This window comes from Falco rusticolus, chromosome 3, assembly GCF_015220075.1.
Source record: "Falco rusticolus isolate bFalRus1 chromosome 3, bFalRus1.pri, whole genome shotgun sequence".
NCBI classification, from domain to species: domain Eukaryota; kingdom Metazoa; phylum Chordata; class Aves; order Falconiformes; family Falconidae; genus Falco; species Falco rusticolus.
In genome coordinates, this window is record NC_051189.1 from 56,234,267 (window position 1) to 56,247,756 (window position 13,490).

A 13,490-nucleotide genomic window follows, 5' to 3' on the forward strand; every position below is an offset into this window, starting at 1 on the left:
TGATCCTATTTGTTTGTTTCAAAGAATACAATAAAACAAAAATTGTTTTTTGCTTAACTTACTTGTCTCCAGCTAGGAAAGACAGGTGTAGGTCTTTGCAAATTTTTCAATATATCACCTACCTGTGATTGCAGGGGGGGGTCTAGAATCCTGCTAACTACTTTCCGTCTACCTATCTCTGGCTTTGTTATCTACTGAGAACTGTTATCTCATCTCTATTTAAAGCAGAACCTGAAAACAGAAGGATTATTAATTTCCAAAATTCTTCTTGACTGTTAGATTCTACACATCTCTAATGGCAATCAGAAGCTAATAATTTCTTTGCTGGAATATAAATCTGCAGACAGCAATCAGAAAGGCAGAATATTTGCTGCCTCAAATTTCATGAGGCCTTTGCTGGAAGCACAGCATGGTGTCCAGTACATTTACATCACTAGTAATCAGTAGGAATGTAATTAATTGCACACCATCTCCCCTTTTTTTGTGGATTATTTTTTTAATCAGAAGACTGAAGGTTGTTGATTTTTTACTTTTGGAAAACATAATATTGCCTAGATCATTTACAGGAGGTCACCACAACGGCTGATATTAAAAATCAACTGAAAAGCAAACTGAATATTCATTCACTCCCTCATTTCCACTATTTTGTTTACTTGACTTTGACTATTTTTTACAGCTACCACTTTAAAGAAACCAACGGTCCACTCAACACAGTAAAGTCAAACTTGATATAAATATATCAAACAAGGAATGGGAGAAAAGGCTATTTTTAAAGTGGATTTAGCCAAAACATCCTCAGAATCAAATGGCTGAAATGATGAAAAAAGCTAATGGAGCAAATGTTCAACAGACTTTCCTCTCTGCATGACAGCACCTACTGCACCATAACTTGTAACCTAGCATACAACTTTTATTAGTACCAGAAAATTAATGAACAGACTTGAAGGCTATGTGACATACAACTTACAGTCAAAAGTCAGACTGCTTTAAAATGGAAAGCCAGCTCCAGACAAGCCTACATAGCTTTTTCTGACCTGAGTATAGAAAGTAATTTCTCTTATTACATGACTGGACAAAGGAAAATGTGTAGTTCCTGGGCCTAAATATCAACGCTACCTCTACTATCAGCATCCCAGGGCTGTGTATCTGGAGCCTGAGAGAACAAACTCCAGCAGAGAAAAAGCTCCCTCCTAACATTTTTCCTCCTGACATACATATCTGCTAGATTCTGTTAGGTGTGAAGTCCACATTAAAATTCAGAGTTAAAATTAAAAATTAAACACTTACCACAGTGTCAAATTGTATCCAATGTACCTCATTGCTAGAGCTGATCCTGGACTGCTGCGTTTGCAAGGCATAAGGAAAAGAGCTGACCTGAAGAACAAGGAGGTTGAATGCTTCAAGAACCTCCCTGCAATTAATAACTCTATCAGCCAGACCATGACTAGGCTCACCATGTGACAGGGAACTTGAAATGGCACTGCAGAAATAAGAATGCAAAGAATTGCCTTACTGACATCCTGAGACTCAATGAATTACTCTCTTCCTGCAGAAAAATCTCCAAATGACCATGGCACTAGAATCACAGCTCAAAAATCTCTTTGGAAGTGGGATAGAGGTGAAAACCATTTGTGTGTTCTCTGTGGGTAGACTCAGGCAACAGGGGGAAAAATCTAAATAAAGGACCAAAATCTGCTGACAATAAGAAAGTGAATTAGAGTGCCAATTTTAAAAGAGCATCAGATGGAGGAAACAAAAAATAAGCCAAAGCTGATTAAATCCCTCTCACTGAGAAGCATGGTTCCATGAGCTGTGGGGATAGGATATAGTAACAATTTTACAAAATCCAGTGGATTTTCAGCCTGAAACAGCAAACTTCTGAAAGACTGGGGAACCTAAAAGTCTCCTGACGTCCTGATCTCCAGCTCCTGGAATTACCTTCACCTCCAGGATATATGCAGGAATTCCAAATTCGGAAGAAAACAGCAAAGACAGTACCAAAAATGTGATGGGGAGGATAAGGTAGAAAGAATGTTGCTTTCATCTGTTTTCAGCTGTTCTTCAAGGAATGTATTTTATTTATTATACCTCTGATATTCAAATGAATCCCACAAATTCACACACCATATTTTAATCACATCAAGGTTGTTCTCCTCAGTTTACACATGGAACAAGAACAGAATAATTAGCTTTACTGATTTCTTCCTTCCATAGTCCAGTTGTGATTCAGTGTGAAGAAATGTTCCTGCACATGTGTTTGTGTTGTGTTAGACCTAACGCTGATCAAACTCAATACAGCTGTTTTTAAAATCTTTTTCTTACAGTAGTGAGGGCATTTTTCAGATGATGCAGTTAAATATCTATAAGCCTTCTCACATTACAAATAATACTATCCTCAAGGATAAAACTATGAAATAAAATATGACTGCCTTGTGAACATGGAAGAGATTTGGGTTTCAGTAGAGAAAAAGCAGGGAAATAAGAAAAAAGACAAGAACAGAGAAAGCTGCAAAATTCAGCCCTTTTTCATGGACTTCAGTACAATAGCACATACTCCAACAGTCGTCTTAGGAATCCAGTAATCGGAAACTAGGCTTACCTGTCTTCAGCTGAATCAGAACTAGTTTACAAATATGAAGGCAAGCAAAAAAGATGATTTCTGATTTTGAGGCAGAAAATTCCTTAAGCCTAGGGAAAGCATTGGGTGTCTAAGATTGCAAGTCTTTTGAAAAACCTGACTGAAAGATATTGGGAGAGGATGGTTTTCCCTTGTTAGATCGAAGCAGCTACCTTGTTAAATCCACGTGGGCATTGTCATGAACCAGCACAAACAGTGTATAGGGATTCTGCTTCACTTTTCTCATGAAAACTTCAAATTTTGTTTGAATTTCATTGTCTAGCCGAACCACATATTTCTCGGCTCTCTGATACGCCGTTCCATTGTCTTCTAGGCCCAAGTCCACAAGGACACCTGTCGGAAAGAAGAATACAACAAAAATCTTTTCCTCTGAGTGCATCCAAAACTGAAGTGTCAACAGCAGGTTGTCACCTGTCTGCCAATATCAGGACTTTGTCAAATCACTGATACGCCCTAGTAAGAAGATGATTATTCGAATGCATTTTCTCTCACAATGAGGACTGAAATGTGCTTCTTGGCTTCTGGATTTCTTCCAAAAAGTGCCTGAAGACTTTTCAAAGACTTCTCACATTACCAAAAAGACAAAAAAAAAAAAAAAAAAAAAAAATCAGGCCTCCACAAAAATTTCCAAAGCAGTGCTTAGTTGGCTATGCTCCATGATCCTAGGCCAAACTTGCCCACATTGAGCTAATGTATTAATCCTGCTTGACTCAGAAAAAGTTGTCCTGACCTTTTCTTCGCAAAAATCATAAATTTATATAAAATTAACTCTAGTATCATATCATCTTTTTTCCATGCCCTGCTCCAATGTTTGTTTCAATACAAATACTCTCCAGCAGTTTTTGTAATGATAGATTGCCATCATATTCATAAAGTAGGCATGACGTGGCTTTGAACACCATTTGAATTAAAGAAGTAGCAACAAGCTACTGTGAAATGTGGGTCAATTATGTATTTGCCAGAGACTTAATGATTTTAAAAAATATTTTAGAAAGTAAAGTAAAAACTATTAATTTAAAAAAAAAAATAAATTAAATATGAAGCCCTGTTAACAGATACCAGAAAACCTCTGGTTTAGTGTGTAACAGCAAATTAAGTAAATACTATGTCTGAAGAAACAAGGAATGGAACAAAACCCCCCATAAAGTTATGTTAGAAAGGAAAATAAACTCATACTTCAAGTAATCTGTTTTGTTCTTATCCTTTAAGTAGTAAAATAGTACAAAGCAGAGAAAAAAATACAGGTAGATACCACAACGTTAAGCAATATCAGGGCATATCTGCACAATCAAAAAGTGTGGGACTGTTTAGTTCAGAGTAGAAAAGAAGAGGAAGAAAAGCCAACAGCTACCACTCATAGACACATTACATCAGAAACTCATATTCAAATGCAAATGCAAGTTATTATTAGATAAAGCTGAAGGCAGAAGAAAAAAGTTCAGCTGATCAAAATCCTAAACACACAACTATCCTAAAGACATCATTATTCCCAGATATGAGGCATCAAGAGCTAAAAAGGTCTCAACATAGTCCTTAGTTCTGTTAGAGAGTAATTTTCTCCACACAGAAACTCTTATGCTTTTCTAGACACCTCAGTCACTAACAGAGTGGATAACAGAGGTCATTCTCAAGGGGGATATATTCTATAACCTGTCCACTAAGGCTTTCCTGTTCCTCTTGAAGCATTTGGTACCTGCCATGGTCAGACACAGAACCCCAGAGAAGAAAACTCACCATCCAAACAAGTATGGCAATTATTGTGTGCAAAGGTGCATGTATTACTCAGGCATTTATCTACCTAATAAGAGAGCTTCCTGCACATACATCTGTGCTAATATGTATGAGAGCATATGCACAAATGTGTATCTAGAAGAAATGGCACTAACAGCTCTAGGGGATAAAAGATCTGAACAGTTGCGTTTGCTCCTCCCCTCGCTGTTTTGACAGGTGAACGCTTCTCCAGGTCACACCATTCTCAGACCTGCATGAATATGGCAATTTCTTTTAACACTTACATGGTACAGCTTGGGCCCAGGTTATGAAAGAAAGATATTTAGAATTCATCAAAGATACCAGCTAATGGAGCTAATATCGGACATGCAAAATACATGCTGGAGCAACTTACTTCTCCATTTATTCCAGATAAGATTTCATAAGGTCACATACTTTGGTTTAACAGTCTCTTTTCCCTTCCCTCCCTTTTACCTGACTGTCGAATCCGTTGAAGGGTCTGCTGCACCAGGACTTCTGAACGGGGAACTATAACGATGAAATCTACTTTGCTGAAGTGGCCCAGATCCAGGCTCTGATTTCCACTGTCTGCTATAGCACAAACCTGGGACAAGAGCTTTCTGGCAACTGTAAGCTGTGGCTGGTAAATTTGGAAGGTATCAACATCCAAATCTAGAGTGTGTTTGTTTGAAAAAGAAAACAAAACACAACAAGAAACATGTTTACTCTCCCACCCCCCAATAAACATGACCCTCCAAACAGCCTACACTCTATTATCAGAGAAAAAAATCACTCACCAGAATAAATCTCAACAGTCTGGAGAGCTGGGTCCAGATCACAAATGTCAACTTCCTTTTTTTGTTCAAAATGTTATAATATATCAGGTGACCTCAAGTACAGCGCTGCCTGTTTTTTAAATGCCCCAAGTGTTTTAAGGATTTTTAACAGTGCAACCCAAGGAAACCTCAACATAGTAAAATGCATTCTGTTAAATGAACCAACACATACAAAATGTGCATGTATATACATATATAGATAATGTGCATGTGTAGATATATAAAATGCATATATATACACCTACACACACACAGCTCTAATGTTGTCCTGAAACTTGCGGTTATCCTTTAGGAGCTTCTCTCCATCACTCCTGCTGAGAGAACCAGCCATGGGCGCTGAGGTTGTTGCACTCAGGGCACAACAGGATAAAAGCCAGCACACCTGTTAATCTGAGGAAACCGAGCCTGCACTGATAATCCTGCCAAAAAGACTCACCAGGACAGCAGGTCAGCTGGGAGTTCATTTGTACATCATCTCTGAAGTACTGAGCCTCACTGTAAGTCACAACTGGTAGCTGTATGTCTATATACTGACTGATAGTAATATAACACCGTGAAGGGAAGATGAGCAATGGACCTAGGCAATAAATCTCAATCATTGGAGGAAGGGGGACATTTATTTCTTCAGATGTTTCTTGATTTTTAACAAAATTTGGGTGTCGGATTTATTTGAACTCAATATCAGTATAACACTAGCTGCAGAGAAGTGAGGGACTGGAGCTTTGTTCTCTGTGTAGATATGTACTAGAGCATGCATGTTTCCTCAAAGAAAAAGCATATTCCTGTATTTCAGTATTTCCAGTAGGTAAATTCTGTGCCCAACAATCCATTTTTCACTAGCCCCTGAATATTTTCAACTTGCAGATTACCAAGATAAACCCTATAATGCTATTACAGTTTCTGTTTATGTCAGTTTTTCTACTACAAATTAATTCTGATTAATGGATTGCTTATTGTAAAAATGACCTAGGGCAACTTCCTTAAAAAAACTAAAAATCCAAAATTACTGCAAATTTACTATACAAGAACTATTGTTGCTTTTGAAAATAATAAGCCACTTTATAAAATCCGCAATTTACATGAAAATTGGAAGGTGTCTGGGGCAAAACCCTGGTATGTTAGTTTTCTGTAGACACACATGTGGTTTTGGGTGTGCGCTTATCTTGCTCAAACCTGCCTCAGTGTTCATTTCAGTAGATCTGCTATGGCAGAAAGATCTGCCTCAGTGACTAAGAGACTCGCCTCTCCTTTTTTTTATTCAGGCAGCTTGTCGGTAGCTTCAACCACTGTATAGCCAAATTTTAAAGACAAAACTAGCTCTGAATAATTTTGAGAATACATGAACATTTAAAAAAGCACATGTACAAAACTACATCGTAAGAACAAAAAAAGTAACAGAATCTAAAGATCATTCTCCCTTCAAATCAGTCCTGTGAGGAAACTCAAGACTTGTCCTTCTGGAGGTCCCAGAACAAAGTACGTGGCAGCCTTCCTAATTGTATCTTCTGATTCATGTGGAGACTATAAACCACCTTGCTTTCATTCAGATCTAACACTGAGCTGATTAATTTAAGCTAACTAATGTGAACCAAAAGCATACTTTTCTTTCACAGTGAAAAAGAAAAAAAAAAAAAGAATATGCTTTGATGCTAGACCTAAAAGAATCTCAGTGTTCACAACAGCTCAGCGTACCTTTTACCATTATTGTCATATGAAAAGGTAAGTATGGTTAAAACTGAATAATAGAAAGAATTTCAAAATGGGAAAATGACAATCAGCATTTTTAGACAGGCAATCCTAGCTCATCTTTTGCACCTAAATATCTCATCACATTATGCTGAATAAGACACATCTCAAATACACAATTATAGATTACACTTGCCTAACACTTTCAGTCCACGATCTTAAAACGCTTTCCCTAAAAGTTTAAGCCTCAGAGCACAAGGGTGTAGTACATATCATTACTATTTTACATGTGGAAAGTGAGGAATATTAAAGTTAAGGAACAGAAGAACACCTGGGGAGATGATAACGAGAACACAGTTCCCCTTTGCCTTAAGCCCAAGGTTATGTTCCTTTTCTAGGTGCAGAAAGGCAAGATGAGTCCACTCCAACATTACCATGGAACACCTTCTCTACTCTGCCTAGTGCACAACAGAAGATTACAAATTTTAGCTTAGGAATTATAAAACATAGGGGGAAAATGTTGCTGAAAGTTACTACAGAGATTTTCTGTCTGAGAGACTGCTGTATTGCTATATTCAGCTGGCAGTATTAATATTTGAAGCTTGGCACGCTGAAGGCAGCTGTGCCCTCAGACTCTTCTGAGGCACATGCATTTTAACATTTAACAAACTACTCACTTATTTCACAGCTGTATGTAAAAAAAAATACCTGGTTCTTGTGTAGAAACCATGGCAATTGCCTCCTGAGATGACACACACTCACTAACATCTCCATTAAAAGGAATAATGACACTTTCCCCTCGCTGCTGTAGCATTTTCTCCAGCAGTTTGTCCAAATCATCACCTAGATCAGAATTAGCAACACCAAATTATCTGGAAGCCTTTTCAGACAAATGATGTAGAACTTTACATACACTCACATTCTCACACAGCTGATGTCGAATCTGCGAAGGGGCAAGGGACTGGAGATACAGGGAAGTGAGGGGGGGGGAATATTTTTTTCTTTTAGTTACTGCTTTGACAGTTGAATAAATTCCAAAAAAAGAAACCACAGCTGAATCATTTCAGCTCTGTGCCTTTACAGCTAGTGCTGAAATCTGATCACTACAAAGAAACACGCACTACAAAACAACCTCCAAAACCTGTGCTAAAAGCGCAAACATAAAAAGACTCGTTCACTTACGGGTGCCCTGCCATCACATTCAGCATTACACAGCTTTACATTACATCAACACAGTACAAAACATTACATCAGCACAGTACAAAATAGTGCTAGAAATGTTTTGCCACAGGGTAACTCGCACTGCACAGGTGAAGGAGATGAGAACTCCTTTACACACAGTGAATGGAGAGAAGGAAAGAATGCCTCTCAGTGGAGAGGGCAGACCTATATTCATATGCTCTTTAACTGCTGAACAGGAGACACATCGACCCTAAAGAAATTTCTGTCTTGGCTAGAACTTCTGTTTCTTAGGATCACTCACCTAAAGAAGTATTTTTGAAATGCGATGCCAGGAAACTAACTTTCCCTGTGATGAGCTCGTAACTGATTTCTTTCAAAAATTCACTGGTGGTAAGCATGCTTTCTGCAAGTGCCCTAGATTGATATTGACCTGGAGAAGAGGGGAGGAAAAAGCAAGAGCAATCTTTAATACAGTGTACTATCAACACAATCTTTTCATACTAGACGTGGGGTATGCTAATCTTGTCATGGATCTCCCCTGCCTTTATCCAGTAGACTGGAAAAGCAGTCTCAAGTCTGTTTTGCTAGTGATGGGAGAATTGGTTATATCGGTTTAGCACGTTCTTTGCAAGCTGTTGCCCATAGTTTTGCACACTTGGGTGACAAATGATATGCAAAATAAGTATTTGTACCTTAGATGGAATGGATGATTCTGGGTAAATATGAAAAGTAATTATCCCTAGTGTGAAAAAGAGTTAAAAATTGACTTCATTGATTTATCTGCCTACAATGGAAAGACGACCAGTCAAAATTCACTTTGACCCAGACACACTCATGCACAGACATCACAACCAGTCACTAATGTGGAATTTCAAAATCAGCATCGTAAAAACAATACAAAGCACATTCTGTTTTACAGTGGTCTGCAGAAGACTGTGGTCAATCCAATATTGCCATGTGAAATAGCACAGCTGTTACACAAAACAGAAAGACAAACTGAATATTTTGTCGTTGGCTCACTTCAAGATATTTTCTAAGGTAGCCACACAAACAATAAAGTCTCAGGCTGCCCAAAGAGTAGTAATGACTAGCAGGCAGCTATTTTTCTAGATCCTCACGGACATCAGTACTCCAAGTCTTGATGGAAGAATAGCAAACTGACATTGCAGCGTAACAATACAAAGGAGAATAAAAAGAAGAGGGGTTTAAAAAGCTGGAATGACTCAAGAAAATTAATTCAACAAAACTGCGCTGGTATTTGAAGCATACTGCAAATTACTCACCTAGGACTACTACACAGAATTCATTTCCTCTTATCTTTGATGTACAAATGGCAACGACATAATCTGGTAGCTTTTGCTGATGTTTCATTTCATTGAGAGACCTCAAGGTCTCTGAGATGCCCTCTGCCAGTGAATTCTGGGTAACGACCACATGCACAAGGTCCCGGGACACACTAGCGATTAACCTAGCAAGCCATGGGAGTTGACCTGGTGACACAGAGACACACTGTGCACTCATTTGCAAGGATCGCTCTCTCAGAGTGAACTCCTGCATAGCTTTCAACATGATCTGCTCAAATTCTTCCCTCAGAGGTATCTGGTCAGGACCTACATTGAAAACAAACAAACAAAAGAACAGTATCTCTTATCAAAATGTTATTGAACCAGGAATAATCACGTCTGTCTTGATCTGACAAGCTTCTCCACCATATTTTTTATATTTACAAAACCCACTCTCTACTCAGTGGGTATCTACCCACATCGCTTATTCTTGGTTTTTCATCTAGAATCCTCCCTTGCCCACCATCTCCCCACCTCTTTTTTTTGTTGACTTTTTTTTTTTTTTTTAAACAATGAGGTATTCCATCTCACTCCTGGTTTTTCTACCTTCACAAACCAGTGGGACAAACAAGGGAGTGGGAAAATATGTGCATTTTGCCTGGAACAGAAGGATTAATCATGTAGCCTCCATATTTTTTACAGAAGAAAATCCAAACACTTATCCTCACAGCACTAATCGCAGCATGACAAAGCCTAAGTGTTTTTTGTTTGCTTTTTCTCATCATGCATACTAGTAAACTAAGCATTGATGTAAATAAACATGTTTAACCTCTTCTTTACTTTAGTTAATTTAGCAAATCTTCAAACTTCTAACATAAAGAGGTATATGCAACTTTACATCTGTAAACTTTGAATTTGAAGTATTGTGAACTTGAATTGAAAAACGGAAATGTAAGTTATCATCTTAGCATCAGTCCCCCAACTCAGCTTCAATTAACATTTTTCTCAGTAAGATTTGTCTCATTGTCAAAGATACTCAGGAACAGATAAAAAATATTTACGAATGCAGAGTAAAAAGCAACCATAACTTAAATTGCCAAGATCTCATGTCAGTGCCAAAGGAGATGGCTTCACGCTTCAGCAGCTTGCTTTTCTATGACAAAAAGGGGGGGACTTAAATACCAGAGATATGTGAAATGCTGGGTTTGGTTTTGTGTTTTCCTTTAGAACCAAAGACAACAAGCAACAAGAGCAGTGAAAAAAAGGGAACAGAAAGGTTGTATTAGAAGCAGGGCAGGGACTGGCCAAATAACAGATGGTACGTAATCTGTAAAAACTGCCACCTGTTGTCATTTTGCCTTTCTGAGAAATAACATGAGAATGTCACCACCCAATTGCCATAGTATGGTAGGACAGCTATAGCCTTGTAAATGCAAGGCTGTTTTAATTTTTTATGCAAGCTGAAAAGTTCTGATGAGTCTAATTTAACACAGCATGGGAATAATTCTCTCTTTTGGAAATATATTTTCTTTTCTAAGAAAGCATCACACATTCTAGGTCTTTGAAGATCTTGAAACACAAAAAAAATAGACATTTATTGACAGAGAAATAAATCTTCCTCTGCATAAATGAAGTATATGTGCAACACATCAACCACAACAAAAAAGATGTTATACAGTGAAAGATATAAAAGCAAGCTGATTAAGGGAGGTACTTAAAAGACAGGCTCCAGACACACGGATCATCGTGAATCCAAGAAAATGAAAATAATTTTTCAAATGGAAAGATTTCTGTGTGAGAACACACAAAATTTCATTCAGATGATTTATAAAAGAAAAACATTAAAAAGTAGTTATCAGAGAGGCACCGAAAAGAACATATTTTGAAATTAGTGAAGTGTTTAACACTACATTTGGCTCATGACAGTCTGTCTTCACATCTGTCCAGACAAATAGTGGAACTAATATCAGATGAGATGGAAGACAAAATTATAGATAATTATTTTGATTATGAACAGTTTCATAAGTACATATAAAGGAACCTGTCAAGGTTAAAAGGGAATATTTGGAAGCTTCTCCACAGAAATGAGTACGCAAAGGCTCATCTTTATTTCAGAAAATAAAATCGCAAAACAAATAATACCATAATATATTAATATCTGAAAAAGGCCTTATTAAAATAGTTGTGCTTCCAAAAGCACCTACAGTGACCTTGGTGCCAGGGCAGGTTATGGAGCAGGTCATCTTGAGCACCATCATGCTGCACATACAGGACAACTGGGGGATCAGGCCCAGCCAGCGTGGGGTTATGAAAGGCAGGTCCTGCTTGATGAACCTGATCTCCTTCTATGACAAGATGACCCACCTAGCGGATGAGGGAAAGGCTGTGGATGTGTCTCCCTGGACCTTAGTAAAGCCCTTGACACCATCTCCCACAGCATCCTCCTGGAGAAACTGGGTGCCCATGGCTTGGGCAGGTGTACTCTGTGCTGGGTTAAAAGCCGGCTGGCTGGCCGAGCCCAGCTGGTGGTGAATGGAGTCACATCCAGCCGGGGACTGGTCACAAGTGGTGTTCCCCAGGGCTCAGTGCTGGGGCCAGTGCTGTTTAGTATCTTTATCGATGATCCGGACAAGGGGATCGAGTGCCCCCTCAGTAAGTTTGCAGGTGACACCAAGTTGTGGGGGAGGGTTGACCTGCCGGAGGGCAGGCAGGCTCTGCAGAGGGGTCTGGACAGGCTGGACCGATGGGACAAGGCCAACTGTTTGAGGTGCAGCCAGGCCCAGTGCCGGGCCCTGCCCCTGGGTCACACCAGCCCCATGCAGCGTTACAGGCTGGGGCAGAGCGGCTGGGAAGCGCCTGGTGGGAAAGGGCCTGGGGGTGCTGGTCACCAGCCAGCTGGACATGAGCCAGCAGTGTGCCCAGGGGGCCAAGGTGGCCATCAGCGTCCTGGCTTGTATTAGAGACAGTGTGGCCAGCAGGACAAGGGTGATTGTCCCCCTGTGCTTGGCATTGGTTATGCCGCACCTCGAATGCTGGGTTCGGTTTGGGGCCCCTCACTACGAGAGGGACATTGAGGTGCTGGAGCGTGTCCAGAGACGGGCAACGGGGCTGGTGAAGGGTCTGGAGCACAAGTCTTACAAGGAGCGGCTGAGGGAACTGGGGTTGTTCAGCCTGGGGACGAGGAGACTTAGGGGGGACTTTATTGCTCTCTACGACTCCCTGACAGGAGGCTGTGGGCAGGTAGGCATCAGTCTCTTTTCCTAAGTAAAAAGTGACAGAACAAGAAGAAATGGCCTTAAGTTGTGCCAGGGGAGGTTTAGATTGAATATTAGGAAAAATTTCTTCACCAAAATGGTGGCCATGCATTGGAACAGGCTGCCCAGGAAGGTGGGGGATCACTATCCCTGAAGGTATTTAAAAGATGTGTAAATGTGGCACTTAGGGACATGGTTTAGCAGTAGACTTGGCAGTGTTAGGTTTATGGTTGGACTCAATAATCCTAAAGGTCTTTTCCGACATAAACAAGTATGTTTAAACAAGTTTAAAATAACATATTCAAATGCCATCCATTTCTGGATAGACACTTCACAATGCATCCCACAGAAAACTACTCCTCTGACCATCTAAGACCAGGAGAATTGCTGGAATAACCTCTTGCTTTGATTGAATAGCCCTTCCACTGAAGACAGCGGCATGTTCCCACCTTGAATCTGGATATGCATTTAGATACTGAAGCTACAAAACACCTCTGGGTGTCATGGCATATGCATGATTCGAATGTAGCACAAGAGAGAAGGGAGAATGATTTTGTTATTCCAAACAGGTAGTTAACAGAATGGCCAGAAATCTCCTCCAGCTGAAAGACCAAAACACAGACCTTAGTACTTCATAGGATGAGATTGTGTTTGCAGAAACAGTAGCGCAACAATAAAAAGCAGATAATTACAAATGATAGGATGTAACCATACTGCAAATAGGGGCACTCTGAAGTACAAAAACAAAGCTTGAGAAAACTTCAGTATGAATGCTGACAAGGATAACAAATATGAAATCTGAATGAGTACAGGAGATAGACTGTAAAAAAACCACTGAAATCAAATGCACCTCTTGATCTATTGTTATTTATTCCTTTAT

The 13,490-nt window shown here is 39.5% G+C and overlaps 1 protein-coding gene across 13 annotated transcripts in view; it reads right to left on the reverse strand.

Moving 5' to 3' along the window:
- GREB1L (GREB1 like retinoic acid receptor coactivator) overlaps positions 1-13,490 on the reverse strand; it is a 144,599-nt gene that overhangs the window by 26,715 nt on the left and 104,394 nt on the right. For all 13 annotated transcript variants that reach the window (XM_037380175.1, XM_037380176.1, XM_037380174.1 and 10 more), the window contains 6 exons: positions 9,357-9,683; positions 8,375-8,503; positions 7,600-7,734; positions 4,844-5,041; positions 2,791-2,971; positions 1,288-1,480 (listed from right to left, as the gene is read on the reverse strand). In XM_037380175.1, coding sequence (XP_037236072.1) covers positions 1,288-1,480; positions 2,791-2,971; positions 4,844-5,041; positions 7,600-7,734; positions 8,375-8,503; positions 9,357-9,683 — 1,163 coding nt within the window. The remainder of the gene's footprint in view (positions 1-1,287; positions 1,481-2,790; positions 2,972-4,843; positions 5,042-7,599; positions 7,735-8,374; positions 8,504-9,356; positions 9,684-13,490) is intronic.